Below are 24,471 nucleotides of genomic sequence, written 5' to 3' on the forward strand. Positions count from 1 at the left end.
GAGCAGGGGTAAAGAAAGTCAATTCTCATCACGCCCGAACCGCTAATAATGTCAACCTCCATAGGTACGAGCTCTCTTTCCGAACGCCGCGCAACCGCTGCCAAGGAAGCAAGCGACCAAAACGCCCATTTGAGGTTTATCCGTCATACGATTCGGAGAGATCAGGTTCAGGACTCGGCCCTAATTAAGGGGTGGTCGACATCCTGTCGGCCATGGACCTGACCCCCGACCTGAAGGCCAAGGTACGCTGTTCCACGCTACCACCCCTTGTCTTTTTCACGTCAGACAACTCACATAATCGGCGCACAGCTGGCTGAGATACGCGGACCCGCGATTGCGTCCCAAGGCTAGGCAGACCGCAAATACATGGCCGGTGTCAAGCCCAAGGGAGAGGACCCTAAGTACCTATCGGATTGAAAACTTGTTGGGATCCTGGCAGAGCAAACTCCCTTCCATCCATCCACATCGCCAGCCCTAGACCCGAACACTCAACCTATACCCATTTTCTTCTCGTACAGAATCCTGCCCGTCCAAGCCTGATCCTCATACTTCTCGACCAAACACCAACAATAATGGCTTCTTATAGCAACAAGGATACTGATAATAGGCGGTACCAACCCGACCCGCGAAATTATGGTAAGTCGCTTTTGCATCCGCCTCTTGTTCAATCTTGTCGGCTTTGATATAAGCACGCCACCCGTCTCTAACCCCAACGTAGTGACATGGCAGCGACGGCTTAAGAACGTTCAGAAGCTGATCCTACTCCTAACAGAAAAGGGTTAAAGACAGGAAGGAATAAAAAAGCAGCGGGAGCTAGAAAAGGAGAGAACAGAGTAGGAGAAAAGATGAAAGGAGAAACTTCGGACCATCATTCATATTGTCGACTATCGGATCCTCGATGAATACCAAAACTCACCTCGCCGAACGGTCAGGCGGTGTATCCCCAGGATAACACAAGGAACAAGCGTCGCCAACAAAGCCGCCACGGACCTTAGATATCCCGGAGAACGATGCCGAGATGCATCAGATGTTGGATAAGGCCTTTGTCGAGCTGAAACACGCGGGCCTCTTCACCTCCGCAGCCGGGGTCGAGGACGAGGCCTATGAGGACGACGACTACAAGGATGGTGGCGAGGAGGAGCAGATGGAGGAGGAGATGGAGGAGATGGGGGAGGACGTCATGAAGCAGGATTCCGGAGAGGACGAGGTTATGGAGGTTGGCGAGCCTCGGCATGACGAACCGGCTGCCACCCCCGCCCGAAGCGAAAGAGCCATGCTCCCGGGTCGAGCGATGTCGAGGGTGCCGGGCCTAGCAAGCGGCGCTCCACTGTGCCGGGCTCTTCACAGACGGAGCGCACTCTGTTTGCCGAGGAGTGAGGCTGATGCACAGTCTTCGCCAGAGCGAGGAGATGCGGGCACTTCGTTCGTGGTCAAGGCCAGCAACGACCTGAGTGCCTACAAAGACAAGGGCCAGCCGGTATACGATTTCAAGATCTACGATCTTGACGGCCATCGGGTTACGAGATGCGCAAAGACCACCATCGTCATGGATTCCAGCTCCACTCTCCTCCACGGTGCTTTCCTCTTCCTGAAGGTGAATGGGCGCGATTCCCGGAGACAAGCGCGAGCTGGAAGTTCAAGATTTCCGAGTCCAAGTTTGAGAGAGGAGGGCAGCGTTGACGGCCGAACTGTGAGTTCCAATGTTCTGTTTCTCGCCGGGAACCCTTGAGGCCTTGAGTCTTGACTGGGTTGTAGAGCACTGCAGACACGGAGAGCTGACACACAGCTCTTTTGCAGCAAAAATCGTCGGAGCCCATTACCGCCCAACAGGCCATGGTCAGCGGCGACTCAGCGCTGCCTCCAACGGATCAGCTAGACGTCATTAGTCCGGAAAGCATAGATGCTTGAAAGGGACCGATCCAGAGGTGAAGAGATCGCCAACTCGGCGTTGATACAGTACCTACTGGTCACCACAACCCTCTGTTCCGGTATCGGCACTATCGAAGGGCGGGAGGGACTTTGTACAACATATGCGACACTCTGCGTTCCAATATGTCACGTCGAACCTGACCGAGGAAGAGAGGCGAACCCGGGACCTCTCGCAACAATGCTTCGGGTTGGGAGCCCTAAGCGAGAATCATACCACTAGACCAGCGGCCCTTGAAAGCATAACATGATAAAGCGGCTTCTCAGAACTGCCTACCACATCAACCTCCCAGACATGCCTCCAGCAGCGACATTGCGAGGCTATGGAAGGAAGAATATAGGCTCGACGTTTATGGTACCAAGGCTATCTGTATATGTGATGCCTAAAGAGTTATATCATTCTTTGAAGCTACCTTGCGTCAAATAATCCTCGACTATAACTATCGCCCTAGGGAGCCATATACGATAAGAGTCTGTGCCGGAGCAGATATTGGCGCTGCCTGCTATATCGATACCGTAGTTGGAAAAAATTCAACCCGCTGTAGGTACTATGGGTTTCTGGGTTGAGATTAAGATCGAAGGCCAGGAAGGGTGGATGAAAATGGCGGTTACCAACTACCACGTTATCAGACCATGTCTTGAGGGCTTTACCATTATCGTCAACGGCAGCAGGATTCATCACCAGGCTGTGTGTGCCATGCGAATGCGATGGGGTTTGCTTGGGGTGGTCAGTGGCATATGACATAGGCATAGTACCTAGGTAGTTGCTAATGTTGGACTCGTAAAGTAAGCCGCCACTCTTTTCTTGTCGTTGCTTGCGATCTCGTATGTACAATAAATCTTTATCCTTCAACGCCGGCGAGGCTCCTTTCTTGGATGATACCGCGCCGCTTTGAACTGCCTATTCTTGCCCCCTAAGGCACGGGCTGTGTCGGATCATGGTACACGACATCCGGGGAGGAGCGATCGTATTTGTTGGTGATATGTGCGCGGGACCCAGCGGCTGCCCAGGCACCCACGGCCCCTCGCTTTCAGGCCTGAGTGGGTGTTCGATCAACGGCGGCGGTGGTCCCGGGTTGAGGACGGCCCCGTGGTTGTTGAAGGAGTGCGGATGGTGAGGACGCGGCTGGACCGTGGGCGGTATCATCGCCGCCTGGTAGCGGACGGCCGCGGCGCGGATTCGGCGCAGGGAATCGTTATCAGGGAGAACTGTGTGTTGAGGTTGCGTTAGGGCGGGTAGGCATGATGGGGCTTCCGGGCTGGGGGGGAGGGTCCGTATTATATGGCAAGATGCCAAAGGCCCGGGGGTTTTTGCTTACGTGGGAGCTCGCAGGGGACACTAACGCTTCGGGGGACGTGCTGGGCCTAGAACTGGAACTGGGGCTGGCGACTGGGGGCGGTGAAGTCAGCGTGATCTTCATTGGGTCAACGTACGCTACCACAATTCCGTCGTCGTCGTTGGTGGAGGGGGTGCGATGAGCGGGTTCAACATATAGCACACCGTCACAGCCAATATACGGGTCCATATATGGGTCCGAGACAGGAACGATACCCTCGAAGTGATGGAGCCGGATGTTCTCACACCCGATCAGGTATCCGTTGTGGTCGATGCACCGGGCTGAGACTGAGAGTCCCACCCAGTCGCGACTGACCATCTCCGGTGAGGCAGACAAGTGGGCAAAGAGTTCATGAATAGGAACCGGGACGAGACGTGGAGAGTCTGAGGCTGCATCCAGGTAAGCAGATACACGACTATACTAATAATATAGCGGCGAACCAGGGTGCTTAAAACTATAGGATGCCACTAACTGTCACTGCCATTATATTCCTGGGTGTACGCGTTATTGGGGTATTGAAATGTTGATGCATCGTAAGACTCAGGGGGTCTAAAAGCGGAATTTTGCTCGTACCAGCCTGGATAGTACGGATCTGCCATGGTCGCTAGGATGCACGTCGAGGCAACGTGCTCTAAATAGTTCGAGAGCAAGGGAGGTTGAGATATTAATCAGAACGGATGATGTGAAGTCGAAGCCCGGATCTGGACAATATGAATATGCCGAGTGCAGGACAAGAGCGGACGAGCAGTAGCGGATTCCCAATCACCAGAGAACAACCGCAGACTGGAGGCGGCAGACCTCCTTATATGCTCATTTCCGCCCTGTCACCTTGCGTTCACCAACAACAGCTTAATGCCACGCTTTTCCGACATGCTTGTCATGTGTTGTCCCGCGAGCGAGCATATGTGTAGCTCTCGATATACCACTGCATGTAAGGCTGTCCGTCAGGCTGATCTTAACGAACAACACAAGTTGTGACGAGCAACACAAACTGTCGTTGCTCCGAGACAGCTCTGTGGGTTTCCGCTGAACACAGCCTCGCAGTTCACTTCGCCACAGATACTGCCATACTGCAACGATCACTTATTGAGGAGTCTGGTGGGTAATAGTTGAGCCTGTGTACCCAGGCTCGCGGAATTCTGCATGGATTGGGGACTTGGGGGTCTGTACTCTGTAAATGTGTTGGCCGAGACTCGAGTCGTGAACGCCCTGAAGTTCTGAACCGCATCTCATGATCGGGATTCCTATGGAACATGTACAATGATGCTCGCACAGCTGTGCAATGACTCCCCCGAGTACCCAACCATATAGCCTAATTTAGCAGCCGGAAGGACACGACGAATAGGGCCTCAGATGGGTGAGGCGACCACATACCTAGGTACGTAGGTATGCTCAAATTTACATGGTATATCTGTACAACATAGGAACTCGGATAGCATAACAACACTTATCCTCTTTGGTACGTCTGGCTCTATCTCAGCTCTTTTCAGACGGGCAGCCATAAATGATAAGCGATAGGTATACTCGAGGAGTCGAGACCACCTCCTTGTTATCACTGGGTCCGACAAACTATCATACGAGAGCATTGTTTGACACAAGGTGGCTTCAAAGAATAGTATGACTCTTTAGGCATCACATATACAGATAGCCTTGGTACCATAAACGTCGAGCCTATATTCTTCCTTCCATAGCCTCGCAATGTCGCTGCTGGAGGCATGTCTGGGAGGTTGATGTGGTAGGCAGTTCTGAGAAGCCGCTTTATCATGTTATGCCCCACCATATTTGAAGATATGCTTTCAAGGGCCGCTGGTCTAGTGGTATGATTCTCGCTTAGGGCTCCCAACCCGAAGCATTGTTGCGAGAGGTCCCGGGTTCGATCCCCGGGTGGCCCCGAATCTTTTTGGTGTGTATTGCGTCCGGTCTCTATCTCTCCCTCTTCAATTTTTTGTTCCGGTTTCGGTGGTCAACAATGAATGCCATAGTGCTTTGGGATCTGCCGTTTGTCTCAGGTCGTGAAAGGCAGCGGCCGGTTCCCCAGGTAGATTCTGAAGCGTCGCAGCAGTCAGAAACAACTGCAAACAAACCTATTTTGTATATTTTTATCCGTTGATTTATCAGGAGCAGGGTCATCCTGTTGTTATTAAACTCCTGCGAATCGAACCGGCTCAATTCACCACAAAGCAGGCCTTGGCCTAGGATGGTCCAATTTTAATGAATTAATTCTTTTCCCCCCAATCCTACTGGTATCAACGTCGTCGTTTGCGTTGGAAGATCATCAAGCACTTAAAAAGCGCAGTGCTGATCCGGCCTTGGTACCCTTGGCGCCGCAAAATCACATGGGCATCCATCAATGACCATCCTCCCCTGGGCCCTTTCTGTAGACGGGCTTATCCTCTCTTCCAGAGATACTTCCAGAGACGTCTCCCCTACTCGGCGGTCTCACTCTTGTTCTCGCTTTTCTCGGTCGTCTCGGCCTCTGCGGGGTTGTACTTCTCGATCAGCTTGAAGAGTGCTGGAGGGTTGGCGCCCAGAAGCTCGTCGACCTTCTCGCCGTCCTTGAAGACGATGAAGGTAGGCATGGCACGGATGCCAAGCTCCTGCGCGACGTCGGGCACGGCGTCGACGTCAAACTTGGCGAAGTAGATCTTGTCCTTGAAGGTTTCCTCCTCGGCCCATCTGTCCGAAAGAGAAGACGAGAGACAATGTCAGTCAATTTTTGCTTCCCATTCCTGTAGGAGAACTGGCCGAAGCCGGGACATGTGTGCGCACCTGGCGACCTGAGGAGCAATGGCTTTGCAAGGGCCACACCATGTGGCGAACGCGTCGAGGAGGACGACCGGGTTCTTAGCAATCGTCTCCTTGAACTGCTCCATCCTGTAGGCAAGACTGCGTTAGCAAACATCTCAGGGGAAAACAACCGTAGCGAGGGGTGCAAGTCCGCCCCCGCGTCCAGGAACAGGCGGTTTGCGACTCACGTAGCGATGTTGTGGACAGTCATTTTGGATGAGCTAGTTGTGAATAGCCTCGTGATGATCGGATTAGCTGTTGATGTGGTTCCTCGAAAGGCTCTGAAGGCGCGGGGTAGTGATCTGGTGTACATTGGGAACGAAGTGGGGGTTGCAGAGCGGCGAAACGTGAGTGTTTATTAAGGGCTCAGCTGTCAAGAGAAGTCGCGGGCCACCCATCGGATTATTCTGGACAAATGATGTAATAATTTCAGGGCCCGGTCCGCGGATTTGTCAGTGCGCACGATGACGCGAGCGACGTTCCCCACTTTCCGTCTTCGGGGCGGTTCAGGAACGGCCTCTGGAACCTTGCTGGATGAGTACTCTGTATTAGAGTACACTATCCGTACTACTCCGTACAGACCCTGAATACCGTACGGATACGCATACACGTGTACCATCCCGTCCGATTATGCCTGTTGCAGTGCCCCATTGGTAAGCTTGCCACCGGTGAACATAGGAGCACTCCTTTAATGATTTCTCATCATGTAAGGTATTCTGACCGACCCTACCGTTATTGGCAGGCCATAATTTTCCCAAGATCCCAGGCCATCGCCGTGAATTTCGAAATATCCCCGGCGTTCTCAACATCTAACTAGTATTGATTTAGAGATTGGGACACTCATGTTGAATGAGAAGTACTAGTCATGCGGCCTGTGGCCACTTCAGAGCCGAGGACTACCTGGTACGCTTGGTAACGCCCTTCGCCTAATAAAATGACCATCACACCGAGGGTCCGGGAGTCCGAGACTGTTCCAGTCAGCGTTAACATTCTCAATCCTCACCTACCTATTTTACTTCCGGGCATCTAACTTTACGTAGGTACCTATGGTCTGGGTCATACCTCAAAGAACGAGGTTGCCGTTACCGCTAAGTTAACGTCTGCGCTCTGCATGGCTCTTGAAGATTTATCATGCCTAGAGACATCACAAGCATCAATATTAGCACAGACTGTATCTGGGACGTTTTCCTCAAAGCTTGACAGGGGAAACCAACTGATCCAAGAGAATAGAGTGATTCTTAGGAAGCTAGGACTTTTATCAACCTAACTCGCTCGAGAAATATCGTCGAATCGCTCACTTGTTTTTCCGCTCTTCCCAAGGCTATCCGGAACCCGAGCCCTCCTCGGCCACCTGACCCACGTCGGCAAACACCTCCTGCACCACGCCCCAACGCAGATCCCACACATGGTCGTGGTCCGCTCCGTCCACAGTCCTACTTCGGTAGTCAATCACATCCCTCTCCGCATCCCCGCTTCCAGCCCCCTCCGTCCAGCACTTATCAAACCACCTGGCCCCGTCCGACTCGGTCCCTCCGTCCCGCACCACCACGTCCTTCTCAGCATAGTACACCCTCACCCGCAGCCGCCTCCCCTCTCGCCTGATGACCTCCCGCAACCTAACCACCAAAGTGTCATAGTCACCCCAGTCCCCCCACCCTCCTGGCGGTCCCGCCCCAGTCCCATCCCCAGCCCCAGTCCCAGCCCTAGCCCCCTGCGCCTTCTGCAGAAAGAGCACGGCGTCCTCGCCCAGCCCGGCCACGCCCTCGTCGTACACCCGCCGCATCAGCGCCGGCCAGACAATCTTCTCTTCGAACCGCACGCCGTCGTCAACAACAACACCTCGTTGCTCAGGCCGTCGTCCCCCGAGTGCCCTCTCATCATCCAAATTGGCACCGTCCTGCCCTTGCTCCTGGCACTGCTGAGGCTGCTGCTGCCGCCGATTCGGCATCAGGCGCGCCGCAAAGCCAATGGACGAGCCCACGGCCGGGCCGAGGTGGTTGTTGACAAACGCGGCGAGCTTGTCGGCCTGGCGGACGGCCGCGGCGGGGAGCAGGTTCTGAGCGAGGGAGAGCGGGAGGGAGCCCGAGTGGGCGGGGAGGATCCAGGGCGCGCCGAGGGCCAGTACCGTCGTCGCGAGCCTTTGTTGAGAAGGGCCTATGCCTGGGCCTGGACCTGACGGCGGCGGCAGGAGGAGGAACTCCGGGTGGTGCAGCACAAAGTCCAGCGCGTACACGGTCCCGCCCGAGTGGGCGGCCACGGCGTGCAGGTGCCGGATGTGCAGGTGGGCCAGCAAAGCCGGGAGGGCGTCGCGCCACAGCGCCAGCCTGTCCCCCGCGGGCGCGGCGTCGGTGCCGCCGATCCCCGGCCGGTCCGGGTTGATGATGCGGATGCGGTGCCGGCGCGCGAGCGCGTCCTTGCAGATATGCAGCAGGCGGGAGCCCATCAGCGGGCTGAAGAAGAGCAGGACGCGCTCCGCCTTCTCCTGCTCCTCCTCCTCCTCCTCCGGATGGGCTGTGTTATGGTTGTTGTTGTGATATCCATAGTCGGCGTATTTGATGGTGAAGGGGCGGGGTCGGCCGTGCGACGGGTCCGCAGGAAGTGTGAAGGTGCGGTGGAAGCGCGCGTCGTTGAGGAAGTCTTCTGCCGAGGGGCCTAGGGTGGCCATGATTACGGAGACGAAGACCAGGACTCTCGCCGTTTAGGTAGGAGTCGTAGATGATTAGAGGACTGATTGAACGAGCGTGAGCTGTTGGATTTGTTGCGGGTCTGAGGACTTGTGGCCACACGCCTGAAGGATTCGCAGCGGACCAATCATGGTTATATGACGCACATGAGGCCTTGTATGTGATTTATTGATTAATCAGTAACTAAATCCACGCAAGTGGAAAAAGGAAGCACGAAGCTGTTTTATTGTGATTGCTTACCGTGTGGTTGGTTGTATATTTGGTTTTCGGTTTCTCCCAACGTACCTTACCTAAGCAGCATAGTGACAGACTACAAGTGTAGCTTAGTGTTTGGATTAGAACGCGCGAAACGTAATTCATGTCAAGTGCTTCTCTGGATATCTCTAACATATATATTAGTAGAATCTAGTTGGTCTGATTGCGTGCCTTTGATCCGTTAAAAAGCTCCCGACTCCCGTAGACTTGAAAGAGTAAGAATGTTGCATTAGTTAGAACTGAGGTCATCTGTTTGCGTTATGAAATGGAACTACAGACGAGACAAAGAGAGCTCACAGTGCCGCAGCTGGCGCCGAATCTGCCATCTCCGCTCTGCTCTCTCTCTTCTCCTCTGACTTGCACGATTCCAGCGTCCTCTAACCCATTGCAACCTTCGTATAGAGGTGTATGGTAAAGGGCATATTGGCTGATAAAGAAGACGAAGAATTGGATGTGGACAGCCAGATCTTGACGGGGCGGCTAGTGGACGATGTAGATGCCAACAAAGACCTCACTTCGTCTCTAGTACCGGAAGCCATTACCGAGCCGTGGCTGCCAGGGCCGCCGCTCACACTGGCCATCCAAACCCGGGGCCAGCTCGAGACGCTGCAGTTTCGAGAAGACCCCGCCTACTATGACGAGCTGGGCCCGACAGACGTCGAGGTGGAAGCCAAGGTGTGGGGTGTCGGCTTCCGCGATGTGTTTCTTGCCCTCGGCCGCTTGGAGGATGAAGACGATTTCGGCGCGGACTGCGCAGGCATCGTGACAAGAGTTGGGACGAGGTTCGGTCGGTCCAGGTCGGGGACCGTGTCTGCATGCAGACCACAGACGACATGAAGACCTACCCCCGGGCGCACGAATGGACCACGGCCAAGATCCCGGACGCCGTGTCGTTCGAAGACCCTTGCGCCGTCATCATACCGGGCATGACCGCGCTGCAGCCGCTCATCGAGGTCACGCGCCTCCAGAAGGGCGAGAAAGTCTTGATCCATTCGGCGTCGGGCGGCACGGGCCAGGTGGCCGTGCAGATCGCGCAGATGGTCGGGGCCGAGGTCTTTGCGACGGTGGGATACGACCACAAAAAGCAGCTCCTCATGGACCTGTACGGCGTCCCCGCCGATCACATCTTTTACAGCCGAGACACCAGCTTTGCCCGAGGGGCCATGCGGATGACGAAGGGGTTTGGGGTCGACGTTGTGCTGAACTCGCTGGCAGGCGAATCCTTGCGTGCCTCGTGGGATTGCATTGCTCCGTGCGGAAGGATGGTCGAGATCGGCAAGGCCGATATCAACGCCAACGCGTCGCTGCCCATGGCTTGCTTCGCGAAGAATGCCCTGTTCGCGGGCGTCGACCTGCACCACATCGTCAAGGACATGAAGAGGAAGGAGCTGGCACACAAGCTTCTGCAGAAGACGATGGATCTCGCCAGGGAGGGAAGCATCCGGGCGCCGAGACCCCTGGATGCCTGCGACGTGGACGCGGTGGAGGATGCGTTTCGCTATCTCGCGAGTGGGAAGAATACAGGCCGGATCGTGATCCGAATCGATCCGTCAACGAATGTCCAGGGAAGTATGAGACACCAGGACTGGTAGAGTTGGCTACGTTAAGTAGGTACTGACACAAGACACACAACCAGAAACACCTGATAAGGCGGAGAACTTGGATCTTTGACGAGAATGCTACATACCTCGTGGCAGGCGGTCTCGGCGGCATCGGCCGTTCCATCCTACGATGGATGGTGTCGCGAGGGGCGAAATACCTGCTCGTCCCGTCGAGGTCTTAGGGGGGGGGGCTGCCTCTGCCGCCGCGTCCGAGCTTGTGCGTGAGCTTTCTGGTCGGAGCGGCGTCATCGTGTCAACCCCGAAATGCTACGTATCTTCGAAACGAGCCCTCTCGCATATGCTCCAAGAGTCTGCTACGACTCTGCGGAATCCAGTAATGGTTGGAGTGCAGTACCTTGGATCCAATGATAGGAACGCCTTCTACACCCAGTCTAACAGTAATATAACAAATCACGAAGTTTAGGCATCGAGCAGGGGATCCTCGTCAGTGCCACCAAGCTGCTTCCGCCACAAGGCAGCATACCTCCCCCGCTTGTCCAGCAGCTCCTGGTGCCTGCCCCTTTCCACGATCACACCATCTTCCAGTACGAGGATCTGGTCCGCGCGCACCACAGTCGACAGCCGGTGTGCGACCACAAACGTCGTGCGCTTCCTGCTGACGCGCCGCAGCGCCGCCTGGATCTCGGCCTCGGTCCCCGTGTCAACCGCGCTCGTCGCCTCATCGAGCACCAGGATGGGCGGGTCCTTGAGGAAGACACGCGCGATGGCCAGCCGCTGCACCTCGCCGCCCGACAGCTTGACGCCCTGCTCGCCGACTTTCGTAGCGTACCCTTGGGCGAAGGAGAGGATTTTGTCGTGGATGGCGGCCGCGCGGCACGCCTCGTAGACTTCCTCGTCCGAGGCAGAGAGGCGCCCGTACCGGAGGTTCTCCATGATGGAAGCGTTGAAGAGTAGGGGATCCTGCGGCACGACGCCGATGGCGTCTCGTAGGGAACCTTGCGTAACGTCGCGCACATCTTGCCCGTCGATGCGGACACTGCCGCCGTTGACGTCGTAGTACCGCAGCAGCAACTTCACAAGCGTGGATTTGCCCGCGCCCGTCGTGCCCACCAGTGCGACAGTCTCCCCAGGGCGCGCAAGAATACTGACATCGCGGATCGCTTGTCGCTTATCGCCGTAGGCGAACTCGACGTGGTCGAACTCCACCCTCCCTTCAACGGAGCCTAACGGTGGTGCGCCCTCCTTGTCGGCGACAGTCGGCTCCGTACTAAGCAGGTCGAGCAGCCGCTCGGCGTCGATAAGGTCCGACATGAGATAGCGGTATTCGTGCGAGAGGAGCCGGATGGGCCAGATCAGAAAATCCCAGTACTGGATCAGGAAAACAAAGTCGCCCGGCGACGCCCTCCCTGCATGCACCTCGTTCGCGACAAGGCAGGCCAAGGCGAAGAATGTGACGGGAATGAGCCCCTCACTGAGCGCCGTGATATACGCGTCCCACTGCGACCAGTCCCTCTTCGCCGCAAGGTGCTTGTCTACGGCGCGACCAAATCGCAGCCGCTCGTGGGCGAACATGTTAAACGCCGAGACGGTAACCCAACCCTGGACGGCCTGGTGCATGACCCTCGCTTCCCGGCGCTCGGCGCCCGTGACGCGACGTCGGTTGTCAACGTTCCAGCTAGATGTGACCACCTCGACGGCAAAAAAGGCAAGCGACGCCGTCAACATGCACAGCGCCACGGCCGAGTTGAACTTGGCGTATAGCAGCACGAAGGCGACGGCCATGTCCACCACGGTAGGAAGCATCTCCAGCACCGCCGTCTCGAGCACCCGCGTCAGCGCGCCGCCCTGTTCCACTGCCTTCATCACCTCGGCCGAGTCACGATCGGCGTGGAACTCCATGGCCAGGGACATGACGTGCGCAAAGGCCGCGTTGGTGAGCCGCCGGTACGAGAACTGCTCGACTGGGATCTTGGCGAGAGCCTGGATCATGCCCAAGCCTGAGCTGTCGTGCAGGAGCGTTAGGAGGAGATAGAAGGCAAGATCGGCGTACGGGAGCTGGCGGGTGAGGAGCTTGTCGGTGATGCGGCCTAGCTGTGCGGGGACGAGAATGTTGAGAATCCGATTGCCGATGAGGCAGAGGAGGGACGCAAACAGGCATGCCTGGACCTTGACGTCGTTCCTAGGTATAAGGTACGGGAGGAAGATTTTGAAGTGTTTGAGGTAGACCGTCCAGCTGCCGCTTCTGCGGAGTTGCGTAGTTCGGACATCTTGTCCGTCGTCGTCGTCGTCGTCATCATCATCTTCGGCATCATCTTGGCCATCCCCGCTGGAGTCCGAGGTCGAGTCGGTGCCGACGGATAGTCGATCCGTGCCGTAGGATTGGCTGTCGGTGCTGTCACTGAGAAAGGGAGTTTCCTCTTCCACGATGCCATTTTTTTGTTTGCGCCAGGCGAATCGAGAGAGGCAGTCAGCAAACGAGCAGACAACGAGCAGCAGCCGGATGAACGGGAGGGTCAGCAGTGCCGTTTCCTCTTTGCTTCGCCCTCCTGCTGCAGCCTCAATTGTTAATGACGGAACGCCAGAGAGAAGTGAAAGTGTCGCGAGGCCGAAAAGTTCCGCTACCACAAGTCGCCGCCCAAGACAGACAGCAGTCCAGGCCACGGCATAGTAGGCAGCGGCAACTGAATGCTCCTGATTTATCCCAAGGCCATCGCCCCGTAGGGCGACCAGGACGCTCTCGGCGCCATATGCTCCCGCGATGAGGCCAACAACGGCCGTCCTCAGCACGTTCTTTCGCAGTATCGCGCAGGCATCGTAATTTGTCTTGCCGTAGTGGAAGAGAAAGGAAACAAAAACAAAGAACAAGACCGAGATTGTCGACGCGACATGCAGGAGCCGAGACAGGCGGATAACGGACACCAGTGCCATGATGCAGCAAATGTTATCAAATCATGCCAAGAACTGCGTGGTGGTGTGGCCATCCATCTTTCGGCCATCCATCTTTCGGCCATCCATCTTTCGGCCATCCATCTTCGGCCACCCGCGTAATTATAAAGAAAGCCGCGTGGCAAAAGAAAAGCAAATCCTGGCTGCATCGAAATGGCTGTGTTTGTATCGCCGAGTGACTCAGCTTTCGGTATGATCGTGCCCCTGCCAAACCCTTCGACCAGGGTCGCCCTGTGTTCATTTGGAGGGTCCCGTCAGGGGTTAAATCTCTCAGCCACCCTAACGTACGGAGGTGACAGGCAAAAGATTTCACAGTGGGTCAGGTACTGGCCAGGGTCATGGCCAGTGGGGTCCACCATCCCATGGATGTACCGAACGCGTTGCACGCAGCCGTCAATTCAGAAAGGAATATACATTCCATTTGCGTTGATGACGGCCTGTTGCCGCACAGGCATCGAATCTACACGCTCCTTAAGAAACTCCTCGGGGATTGCCTTCCATGCAGCTATTACGGCCTCTCGTAGTCGGTCGTACGACATCTTGGCTGGGTAATTCTAGGTGTTGGATGAACGACATCAGCTCCGTAAAAGTTCTCGAATAGTTATAATACTAAGGATATCATGTTCCAACTGACGAGTCAAGAGGCGTAACACACCCGGAGAGGGGTCAAGGACGTCCTTCATCAGACGCTAGTCCCATATTCAACCTAGCAGGATACTGCTAGTTAGGCACCAACAACATCTGAGTACCTCGTCATCTGCCGATGAGCTTCAACTCTACCAAGCGCATCGGCGGATACGAAATCAGCGAAAACCCGCAGCCGAGCCAAAGCCCAATGTCGCTGAAGCCAGCCTTCTCCGCCAGCGGACCAACATACCAGGCCTGGAACATGCCCAGAATCGCACCAGCCCACCCCAGCAGGAACGCTATCAGCGCCGCAATGCCGATGGGGAGATACTTTCGATCCTCCCACCTTGCCCAGTCGAAGCCGCGGTTCCACCGGAACAAGAGGTGCTCCTCAGCAACAATAACGATCATGATCTCCACCCAGTAGCCCATCAGGGCGAGGAAGTTGCTAAAAATTACGAGCAGGTTATCCCTCCCCGCCAGCGCCAGAACAAGCTCCACCAGCATGATGACGCTCGTCCACGCCCAGCGTGGGATCGCCTTGCCGTAGCGGCCCAGGACCTGCACGCCCAGCGCGGCCGAGTAGACGCCGGGAATGCTGTTGGCAATGATGCCCAGCGCGACGACCACGGCGCACAGTTTGCCGAAGCCGGCCAGGCCGTCGAAGGCCGCCACGAGCAGCGAGCCCGCCGAGATGGCAAACGCGTCGGCCCATGCCGGGTTGGAGGCGACGCCTGAGGCGAGACCGATGCCGAGCAGATAGACGAGGGTGAAGGAGGAGAAAAGACCGGCCAGAGTTAGGAAGAAGATCTTTAGCTTGGACGTCGTTTCTGGGTAGTAGACGTAGTAGTCCGAGGCCGCCGCGGCCCACGAGTTGGGCACGTAGAAGCACAACGACAAGAAGGAGAGGCGGTTGGCGGCGAGGGTGATGGTGTCGCCGGTCGACTCGAGGGTAGGGTCGAAGTGCGGCCCCGCGCAGCCGATCAGAACAAAGAGGGCGAGGAGCTGGGGGATCCAGGCGTACCTGGGAGCGCCGTACATGAGCGCTGTGTTTTGGCACAGCCACGCAAAACACGACTTCCTTCGTAATTTTCTGAACAAAAAAAAAGGAGAAAAAAAAAAAGAAAAAAAAAGAAAAGGGAAAAAAAAGAAAAAAAAAGAAAAAGGAAAAAAAATCTTTTGCGTCAAAAATTAATGTCACACCCACCTCTCGTATGTGTGGAAAACAAACATCCCAAACACGGCCACGACCCAGCACACGATGGCGACGACCACAATGCCCACAGCAATCGTCATGGACCGGCCGCTCACGGCCGACAGGATCTGGCCGGCAATAATGAGATTGAGCGTGTTGTAGCCGACCATGAGCACGATGTTGAGGAAGCACGGCAGCTTGGAGGGCCAGTAGCCCATGAAGTAGCGCAGCACGACCATGGTGCGGTTGCCGCTGGGCGGGCCCCAGATAGCCATGTAGGCCGTCGATGCGCAGCCCAGGATGCAGCCAAAGACGGCGCACAGCACGCTGTCGCGGAAGCCAAGGCCGAACACGAGCGGACCGAAGAGCGCCGTCGTCATGTTGTTGGCTGAGATATTGGCGCCGAACCAAAGCACGATGATCTGCAGGTCGGCCAGCGCTGACGCCGCGTGCCGCTCCTCGGGGAGCACGCGCGTGATGCCACGCGCTTCGAAGCCAGACAAGCTCTCAATGCGGTCATTGACGCGGTGGAGTGCGACCAACAGATTCGACGTTCTGTCCGTGTCGGGGCTCGTCAAGACGCCTATCTCGGTCATAGCAGTCGTCACCAGGACGGGCTCGGCGAAGTGCTTTTCGCCTTTTTCGATATCGGGCACTGAAGCCGACATGTCGTTTCTAATTACTTACCACAAAGATATGACAGGATATCATTGCGTGTTAGAAACGGTCCGGGAGATCCCAAGGAGAGGTTAAGAACCCTTACCTGGATGATTACTTCGCTATGGAGTCGGTATCGAGTCTAGACATCCCAAGCGCCCAGGTCCTAGTTATCAGTCGTGCTGCGCCAGGACGCATCCCGTTGTACTTTCAGATCCCATTGGCCGGCTCAACAAAACCTTGGCATTTATGTAGTGAGATGGCCGTAAGCAGCCACACGACACGGCACTTGTCCAGGTGGTTGAGTCTAGATCAAGGGCTGTATGCACGACGTCCGACCATTGGAGGCGGGGGGACCATGGGGGGTCACTTCCCGGGTGTGAATATTGCCCAGTTGTGGTTGCCGCACCTACAGATATATTGTCGCACAAGAACGGCTAGACGCTGACAGTGCTTTGGATGTCCCCGCATTACCAGCCACTCTCCCGTCACCGACCCCATCAAGTCCCCAAAAACGCCACCATGGGTTCCCCCGGACTGACGGCTGAGGAATTCGCCAAGATGCCGTTCGACTTCCTCATTGTCGGCGGCGGCACGGCGGGCCTGGCTGTCGCTGCCCGGCTGTCGGAGCTCCCACAGCTCACAGTCGGTGTCCTGGAAGTCGGGGAGCAGGCGTTTGGTGACGGCTCCGTCGACTTGCCCGGTGTCGCCGGCGTGGCGCTTGGCACCGCTCTGGACTGGCAGTTCCACACGGTCCCGCAAACCGGCCTGGACGGCCGCACAGTTCCGTGGGCGCGCGGCAAGGTCCTCGGTGGCTCCAGCGCTTTAAACTACATGACGTGGAACCGCGCTGCACGGCAGGACTACGACGACTGGCGCGAGCTGGGAAACCCCGGGTGGGGCTGGGACGACCTTCTGTCAGCCTTTCCGTCACGTTGTTGATAGCAAAGAACGCCGGCCACAGGTGGTTCGGGACTAACATAGAACAATCATTGCAGGCCCTTCTTCAAGAAGAGCGAGACCTTCCACGAGCCGAGCGAGGCCACAAGGAAAGTCACTCGTGTTGGCGTCCACAACGGCTGTGTCGGACGGGACGGTCCCGTCCAAGTGTCGTATCCCAGCGAGTTTACAGCGTCCCACGCACTATGGCACCGTACCTTGGAGGCGGTCGGCGTGAAGACCAACGACAGCCACCTTGCGGGCAGCAACATTGGATGCTGGACAAGCCTCGTTTCGGTCGATCCCCGGAACGTCGTTCGATCATATGCTGCGAGGGCGTATTACAAGCCCAACGCAGCTCGGCCGAACTTGTTGGTCTTGGCAAGGGCCGAGGTCCGAGAGGTCCTGCTAGCCAAAAGGAATGATGCTGCCGGCAGCAGTTGGAAGGCCGAGGGCGTCCGGTTTATCCATGACGGAGCCCAGTTCATGGCTTTGGCTTCGCGCGAGGTCATCATCTCTGCCGGCTCGGTCCAGTCGCCCCAGATTCTCGAACTGTCGGGCATCGGCAGTAGTGCCGTTCTTTCGGCTGCTGGGATTCCCGTCAAAGTGGACAACCCCAACGTCGGCGAGAACCTCCAGGACCATCTCAGTAAGCTCAACATCTTGCTCTCTTCTTTCTACAATCGAAGGCCTGAGAATCTGAGTCTGTCGATGCAGCGACAACAATTGTCTTCGAAGTCGATTCAAGTCTGCGTAACCCCGACGACCTGAAGGTTCACGCGGCCTTCGCTGCCGCGCGTGAAGAATATGCCCGCACCCGAACCGGCGCCTTGACGATCCTGCCCGTCTCCATCGCCTACGTGGCAGCGGCCCACTTTGTCCCAGCCAAGGCACTCGACACCATCGTCTCCTCCTTCCCCGCCATAGCCACCTCTACTTCAGCAGACAAAGCCGACGTCCCGAACACAGAACGCGACGTTCTCCTCCGCCGCCGGTTCACGTCCCGGTCTCATGAGCTCGGCCACGTCGAGTTCATCTTCGACCTCGGCAACTGGGGCATCGGCTGCCCTTCGGAGCTCTTGTCCCCCGCAAAAAAGTACGCCAGCATGCTGCAGATCCTGCAATACCCCTTCTCGCGTGGCAGCGTGCACATCCGTCCGCCACCACCACCACTCTCCGACTCTGGTGCTGCTGCTGGTGCCGGTGACCGTGCCGGAGGTGACTATCTGCGCTCCCGCCTGTCCATCGATCCTCAATATTTCGCCGGGCCCCACGGCGCGCTCGACCTCGAGCTTGCGCTCCACGCGCACCGCTTCGCCGCCAAGATCTGTGCCACCCCGCCGCTCGCTTCCATTCTCCGCGCCCAAGTGTGGCCGCCGCCGGAGGATAGCCCACCAAGTGACGCTGAAGCACTACGGTCCTGGCTCCGCCGCGTCGCGACAACAGACTGGCACCCCGTCGGCACGTGCGCGATGGGCGGGAGGGGCGGCGCCCGCACGGGGGTCGTGGACGCGCGGCTTCGCGTGTACGGCGTCGAGGGCTTGCGCGTGGCCGACGCGAGCGTGATGCCTCTTCAGATTGGCGCGCACCTACAGGCGACGGTGTACGCGATCGCCGAGAAGGCGGCCGCTATGATTCTGGAGGATCACGGGCTGATATGACATGAGTGAAGGAAGGAGGTAGTTAGCTGAATCACCTAAGATTCTTATAATGTAGCACCTACTTATGCTTGGTTTGGTTAGGCTTCGCAGTCGGCATTAAGTCCATGACTCTGGGAAGTGGGCGGGTAAAGCCCGAAGCTCGAGCTAGAAAACTTCTACAGTGCTGACCCGGTGGGATGTAGAGTCGAAGCATGCTGCGTAAAGCGCGCGTTTGAAACACGCCATCCCCCCTTCTTGCCCTACCCTCTAACCGGAACCGCAACGCTCTGGGAGCTATAACTGTCTCGTTCCGAGAGTCGAACCTATAGTGTCAATTGGATCTTTAGTTAAGCTGGCTACGTCACTCTTTTCCGCTGAAACCCAAATCCAGATCCTCCTCTGTGTCCGCTACCGACGCAGTATACAACCTCGAAGACGCAGAGTCGGGCACGGCGAGCAAGGCGTAAAGGCTTCGGCGCAGTTGTGAAGGCGCAAGGAAAGGTTTCACCACTTAAAATTCCAGGTAGCTTTGTAAGTTATTATAGGATTCTATCGCACGTCGCCGCATTAGCTAATTAATGGATAATAGGATAGCACCCGCCCGATTATATAGTGGACAACACTAACAACTTCCACGGAGTTACCCCTGACAAGGGAACACCTAACAGTCTGACCGTTAACGCCATAGTATAAGCAGACCTATAAAACTAAAAGAATAGTCTAAATACCACTGCTATAAACTTTACTACTAAGTATTAGCTCACTAATATTTTTTCTAGTATTATACTATACTAGAATAACTAACGTATCTTATCAGCGAGCCGATCATATCAGCGAGCCGATCAATTTCCACCACACCAAAACATCTATCCTCAATTACAATACACTAACACTAGGAACCAACTATAATTACATCAGAAACAACTGAATCAGACCCTTCTGCAACCTCCTGGCACGTACGTACATTATGGCCAGGCTTGCCGCACACACCACAGCACCGAACCTTCGTACAACCCCCCCTGTACTACCACCGTCCGGCTGCGTTTCTTGTACCACCTCCCCAACCACGGCCTTCTGGTCTAGTATCCTTTGCATCCTGTACTGCAAGTGATCCTCCAAGCTGCACGCGTGTTCTTTTGGCTCTCCGGCGCTTGCTTAGTGCCTCGTTGGCCTTACGGAGCGAAGAGACCTCTGACCGAAGGAGGGCCACCTGGTGCATTATAGCCATCGTACCCTTAGTAAGTTGATCCACAGCACCTAATATTAAAGTTGGAGAGCTGTTTTGATGGTTGGCAATGCGAGTCTTGATAAGTGTTGACTGCGATTCGGCTTCTCGGGGGTTGTATGGTGTCTGGAAGACCCAAGATTATACAGTGCTAGGTCGTGAGGTTGGAGGTGTCGGTGTACGAAGCTTTACGTCTAGCGTAGAAAGGACCCTCTCTGGATCGTATAGTACTAGGCCAGCCCCTGCAAAGCCACCCTATATGTTCTTCTCCGTTATGGAAGCAAAGAAGGCCTCGCGAAAGCCGCAGAGGAACTCGAGCTTGCTGATGTGGTTGATATATGCGCGCATTAAGTCCTTAATCTGGCGACCGTATGACTGTTTCAACGGCCTAAAGCAGCCAATATCAAGTGGCTGGAGCTTATAGGAGGAATGTGGAGGCATGCAGAGCGTGATGATGTTATTCTCCTGGCAGTAGAGCTCGAATTCGGTAGAGTGGTGGCTTTCGTGGCCGTCGAGGATCAACAACCGCTTTTTGCCCTTTGTACGAGGTGCTGTATAGAAGTCGAAATGCTTGATCCAATCTAGGCCTGCCGTATTGGTAGTCCAGCCGTTGTCGGTAGTTACAATACACTAGTTTGCTGGGAGGTTGCACTCGGTATACCAGTTGGCGAGGTGGTATTGCGCGGCCAAGATGATAAAGGGCGGGATAGCCCAGCCAAGCGCATTGACTCCCTGGATTACCGTTGCCCATTCGCGGTTACTAGGCTGGGCTAGTTTTGCCCTACTACGGCCATCCGAGGTCGTAACTACTATGCCCGGGCAGATTATACCTATTATAAACCCGGTCTCGTCAAAGTTGTAGATATCATCATCCACGATGCCATACTTGGCCTTAGTGTTTCGTACGAGCGCAAACCATTCCCCAATAATCCTTGGATCCTCGCACTTAGCCCTCTGGTAATCGTATCGACGGGCATAACGCGTATAGAGCTCTGGCTGGCGTTTAACAAACCGATGTGCCTAGAGCTTGCCAACAGGGGGCGCGCCGCATTCGCGTAGCAGATGGTTGGCCATATCTTCCACCCCACTTAGTCTAGGTGAGAATGCGCGTGCAGATAGCTCAATCACATACTGAACTATCGCCTTCTCTTCTAGATTGGTGAGCTTACGCGAGTTGGCTGGAAGATCGCGTCGTGTAAGCCGGCCAGTAGATCGGTCATGGAGGGTTGTATAGGGTACGTCGTAGAGCTTAGCTGCGGCTCGGAGGCTTAGTTTTTTGTTGTTTTGACAAGCTTCAAGTGCCAGGATTACCCTGGCTTCTTTTGAAGGAGAAGGCATGTTAGATTGTAGAGAAAATTGATGTTGGGTGTGAAAATGACGCGTTGCGGCAAAAAGTGATCGGCTCGCTGATATGATCGGCTCGCTGATAAGATACGTTAGGGGTCTGGTTACTAGTTCTATTATAATATTAAAGATTTTAGCACGAAAGGCAATAGGGTGATGGATGATATTATTACTATTAACCTAGCTATCTTATTGGGTAACTGCTATAGTTTCTCAGAGAACTATAGATCGACCACCATTTTAAGGGTGCTTGTAATGGTAGAACCCACCGTACCATAGCATAGGCCATTGCTTAGTCATGTGCCCAGCTTCTAGCGCATACATGCATGATTGATCAACCTAGTTGCTACCCCACCTTCTACATCTAGGCAGATACCCTATATCCTATATTTAGACTTCTTCGTACCTGTTACGAGGACCGTCGTTCAAGGCCAGAGTCAAGCTTCTAGTGGTAAACTGAGTGCATTGCAAGAATATTGAACTTGCAAGAGGAAAGAAATCCTCGAGACTGTAAGGTAGGCTTTAAATACAGGATGGAAGTAGGTCTAAGCTTGCATGCATGATGTAATGGAACATGCATAATGAATCATCACTTAGTCTGATGAATCATTATGCATACAAATGATATCATCATCATGGTCGGTGCGTTCTACCATTACAACCTCCCCTCCAAAGAAGACTCGTCCTCGAGGCTTCTAATACAGCTCGAAAAAAATCCACTAAAACTACACCCAGTCAATCGTATAGGTCGCCGTCGTTATCACTGGAGTCCTCCTCCAGAGCCTTCTTCATCGACCAGAGCTTAGGGACTATACCATACTTCGGCATATCCATAGCTGCAATGTCCACCATGTTCAAATCTATCGGTTCGCCCTTGTTGTAATTGGCATTAAAGGGCTTGGGGTTACCAGAACCGTGGTAACGTGTATTGAGCTTCTGGAGCATTGCGACAAAGCCGTTATAATCGTCAGGTACAATAACCTGGGCATTGAGCCAGGAGCGAGCTAATTTGTTCAAGCTACGATGAAGCATAGCGATCTTAGTGTTGTCGGGCTATGTGTTCGCCTTAGCCGCGTAAAGCAGCTGTTTGAACCGGGCTAGGAAGACTGGGAGCAGGTCGTCGTCGGCTTATTTCAAGGCTTATAGTTTATCTTCGGTATCGCGTACTTTGTTGGGGTCGTCAAAGGCTCGGCTTAGGCTTGCAGGTTGACTTGGTCTTGAAGTCGGCAAGCTCCTTTGATAAGGCTTGAATCTAGGCTTCGTGGTTCTGAATGACCTGCTGTATATGCTGAATAGGGTCCATCTTACAGGTCGGTTGTCATTCGTGTTCGTTATTGAATGCAGGTGCGAGAAAAAGAGGGCTCTTGCAATTCGGGATTCAGCTGGTCGGTCCACACACTTCTAATTACCATACAACCCATATGTAGGGGAAGAAGGTCGGAAACTGCCGCGCTTGCAATGAATACCGAAGACCCTTGAGGAAATGGCACTTCTAATTACTACTGTAACCCTTTAGTGCCAGAGAAGGAAGGCCCGAAGTGATAAATAAGGTGAAAAAAAAAAATTCCAGGTGCCGATGGGGGGCTCTAGGTGCAGGTTCCGTAGTTGTTCGAATACGTGGTTAGGCCTCCGCTAAGACGATGTGCTACATGCTCGGTCGACTAGGCATGGGTCGGTTCGGAAGGTCGTAGCCGTTACAATGAATTGCCTAGCTAGGTACGCAATCTAAAGGAAGTTCAATATTGTCACGAGGGCCATCGTTCAAGGCTAGGGTCAAGCCTCTGGTGGTAAACTGACTGCATTGCAAAAATATTGAACTTGTAAGAGGAAAGAAATCCTCGAGACTGTAAGTTAGGCTTTAAATATAGGATGTGAGTAGGTCTGAGCTTATATGCATGATATAATAAAACATACATAATGAACCATCACTTGGTATGATGAATTATTATACGTAGAAGCATCCCGAGCCAATCATTTAGGATAATTAGACGGACCAGTTAGAGATAACGCATTTTATAAGCGAGATGAACATATAAGCGAATTGAACACTTTGACCGCGACGCGTCTTCTCTCCATACCACAACCAAAATCCTCTACACCCAATGATGTCTTCAGCTTCAAGAGAGTCTAGGGTAATCTTAGCTCTTGAAGCTATTCAAAAGAACCCAAAACTTAGTCTTTGCGCCGCAGCAAAGATCTATAACATCATAGTCAATACCATCCAAAACCAACGCGACGGCAAGCCTACACGACGCGATACTACGCCTAACTCGCGCCGGCTCACCGATTCTAAAGAGAAGGCTCTTGTTCAGTATATAATTGAGCTATCTAAGCAAGCCTTTCCCCCGAGACTATATAGTATAGAAGATATAGCCAACCAACTGCTATATGTACGCGACGCGCCCCCTGTCGGTAAGCTCTAGGTATATAACTTCGTCAAATGCCAGCCAGAGCTCCGGATATATTATACGTGTAGATACAACTACCAGAGGGCCAAATGCAAGGATCCAAAGGTCATTGGCGAATGGTTTACCCTTATACGGAACGTTAAGGCCAAGTACAGTATCATAGATGACAATATCTACAACTTCGACGAGACTAGGTTTATAATAGGCATTATCTTCCTAGGCATAGTGGTAACAACCTCGGATGGCTGTGGCAAGGCGAAGCTAGCCTAGCCTGGCAACCGCGAATAGGCGACCATAATCCAAGGCGTTAATGCTCTTAGCTGGGCTATCCTTCCGTTCATTATCTTAGCGGCGCAATACTACCTCGCCAACTGGTATACCGAGTGCAACCTCCCGGCCGACTGGCGTATTGCAACCACCAAGAATGGCTGGACTACTAATGCAATAGGCCTTGATTAGATTAAGCACTTCGACTACTATATAGCGCCTTGAATAAAGGGCAAATATCGGTTGTTGATCCTTGATGGCCACGAAAGCTGCTATTCAACTGAGTTCGAGCTCTACTGCCAGCAGAATAATATTATTATACTTTATATACCTCTACATTCCTCCTACCTCCTCCAGCCATTTGATATTGGCTGCTTTAGACTGTTGAAGCAGGTGTACAGTCGCCAGATCGAGGACTTAATACGTATATATATCAGCTATATAAGCAAGCTCGAGTTTCTTTGTGCCTTTTGCATAGCCTTCTTTGCCTCTATTACCAAGAGGAATATATAGAGCAGTTTTATAGGAGCTGGCCTTGTACTATATAATCTAGAGAGGATACTTTCGAAGCTAAATATCAAGCTTCGTATACCAACACCCCCAACCTCACGGCTAGGCACTATATAATCTTAGATCTTCCAGACACCATATAACCCCTAAGAAGCCAACTCA

The 24,471-nt window shown here is 54.3% G+C and overlaps 7 protein-coding genes and 2 non-coding genes across 9 annotated transcripts; 4 read left to right on the forward strand and 5 right to left on the reverse strand.

The window, feature by feature from the left end:
* Window positions 1-596: 596 nt before the first annotated feature.
* Window positions 597-2,041, forward strand: B0T15DRAFT_168329 (uncharacterized protein). The gene is made up of 3 exons (XM_062862194.1): window positions 597-636; window positions 719-1,690; window positions 1,798-2,041. The coding sequence occupies exons 2-3, from the start codon at window positions 1,019-1,021 to the stop codon at window positions 1,906-1,908; spliced, it is 783 nt and encodes a 260-aa protein (XP_062723024.1). The 5' UTR covers window positions 597-636; window positions 719-1,018; the 3' UTR covers window positions 1,909-2,041.
* Window positions 2,042-2,067: 26 nt separating this feature from the next.
* B0T15DRAFT_t97 lies at window positions 2,068-2,159 on the reverse strand. The gene has a single exon. It is a non-coding gene; the product is annotated as a tRNA-Pro (tRNA).
* A 2,904-nt stretch (window positions 2,160-5,063) lies between these two features.
* On the forward strand, window positions 5,064-5,155 carry B0T15DRAFT_t89. Its single transcript has one exon. It is a non-coding gene; the product is annotated as a tRNA-Pro (tRNA).
* Window positions 5,156-5,335: 180 nt separating this feature from the next.
* On the reverse strand, window positions 5,336-6,549 carry B0T15DRAFT_529713 (thioredoxin-like protein). The gene is made up of 3 exons (XM_062869124.1): window positions 6,239-6,549; window positions 6,033-6,137; window positions 5,336-5,939 (listed from the first exon to the last, which is right to left on the reverse strand). The coding sequence occupies exons 1-3, from the start codon at window positions 6,361-6,363 to the stop codon at window positions 5,690-5,692; spliced, it is 480 nt and encodes a 159-aa protein (XP_062723025.1). The 5' UTR covers window positions 6,364-6,549; the 3' UTR covers window positions 5,336-5,689.
* A 686-nt stretch (window positions 6,550-7,235) lies between these two features.
* On the reverse strand, window positions 7,236-8,979 carry B0T15DRAFT_553729 (uncharacterized protein). The gene has a single exon (XM_062870331.1). It carries the CDS (start codon window positions 8,713-8,715, stop codon window positions 7,372-7,374), a length of 1,344 nt encoding a protein of 447 aa, XP_062723026.1. The 5' UTR covers window positions 8,716-8,979; the 3' UTR covers window positions 7,236-7,371.
* A 167-nt stretch (window positions 8,980-9,146) lies between these two features.
* B0T15DRAFT_553735 (uncharacterized protein) lies at window positions 9,147-10,772 on the forward strand (the record flags this gene model as incomplete). The annotated part of the gene is made up of 3 exons (XM_062870332.1): window positions 9,147-9,751; window positions 9,811-10,558; window positions 10,687-10,772. Exons 1-3 carry the CDS (start codon window positions 9,398-9,400, stop codon window positions 10,770-10,772), a joined length of 1,188 nt encoding a protein of 395 aa, XP_062723027.1. The 5' UTR covers window positions 9,147-9,397.
* A 68-nt stretch (window positions 10,773-10,840) lies between these two features.
* B0T15DRAFT_168412 (abc transporter) lies at window positions 10,841-13,858 on the reverse strand. The gene has a single exon (XM_062862195.1). It carries the CDS (start codon window positions 13,477-13,479, stop codon window positions 11,011-11,013), a length of 2,469 nt encoding a protein of 822 aa, XP_062723028.1. The 5' UTR covers window positions 13,480-13,858; the 3' UTR covers window positions 10,841-11,010.
* Window positions 13,859-14,250: 392 nt separating this feature from the next.
* On the reverse strand, window positions 14,251-15,987 carry B0T15DRAFT_510545 (permease for cytosine/purines, uracil, thiamine, allantoin-domain-containing protein; the record flags this gene model as incomplete). Its single annotated transcript, XM_062867859.1, has 2 exons — window positions 14,251-15,217; window positions 15,332-15,987. The coding sequence occupies 2 exons, from the start codon at window positions 15,985-15,987 to the stop codon at window positions 14,251-14,253; spliced, it is 1,623 nt and encodes a 540-aa protein (XP_062723029.1).
* A 511-nt stretch (window positions 15,988-16,498) lies between these two features.
* On the forward strand, window positions 16,499-18,576 carry B0T15DRAFT_492737 (putative choline dehydrogenase; the record flags this gene model as incomplete). Its single annotated transcript, XM_062866878.1, has 3 exons — window positions 16,499-16,893; window positions 16,975-17,564; window positions 17,633-18,576. The coding sequence occupies 3 exons, from the start codon at window positions 16,499-16,501 to the stop codon at window positions 18,574-18,576; spliced, it is 1,929 nt and encodes a 642-aa protein (XP_062723030.1).
* Window positions 18,577-24,471: the final 5,895 nt, after the last annotated feature.

This window comes from Chaetomium strumarium (genome assembly GCF_033439665.1).
Source record: "Chaetomium strumarium strain CBS 333.67 chromosome Unknown B0T15scaffold_3, whole genome shotgun sequence".
Lineage (NCBI taxonomy): Eukaryota > Fungi > Ascomycota > Sordariomycetes > Sordariales > Chaetomiaceae > Chaetomium > Chaetomium strumarium.

What these genes read in the sequence shown, in the direction of transcription:
- B0T15DRAFT_168329 (XM_062862194.1), top strand. Translation starts at nt 1,019, where the DNA reads ATGCATCAGATGTTGGATAAGGCCTTTGTCGAGCTGAAACACGCGGGC. An exon ending in GCAGCGTTGACGGCCGAACT is followed by an intron (nt 1,691 to 1,797) that starts GTGAGTTCCAAT and finishes GCTCTTTTGCAG; the next exon opens with CAAAAATCGTCGGAGCCCAT.
- B0T15DRAFT_529713 (XM_062869124.1), bottom strand. Translation starts at nt 6,363, where the DNA reads ATGTACACCAGATCACTACCCCGCGCCTTCAGAGCCTTTCGAGGAACC. An exon ending in ACTGTCCACAACATCGCTAC is followed by an intron (nt 6,138 to 6,238) that starts GTGAGTCGCAAA and finishes TCTTGCCTACAG; the next exon opens with GATGGAGCAGTTCAAGGAGA. An exon ending in ATTGCTCCTCAGGTCGCCAG is followed by an intron (nt 5,940 to 6,032) that starts GTGCGCACACAT and finishes TCTTTCGGACAG; the next exon opens with ATGGGCCGAGGAGGAAACCT.
- B0T15DRAFT_553729 (XM_062870331.1), bottom strand. Translation starts at nt 8,715, where the DNA reads ATGGCCACCCTAGGCCCCTCGGCAGAAGACTTCCTCAACGACGCGCGC.
- B0T15DRAFT_168412 (XM_062862195.1), bottom strand. Translation starts at nt 13,479, where the DNA reads ATGGCACTGGTGTCCGTTATCCGCCTGTCTCGGCTCCTGCATGTCGCG.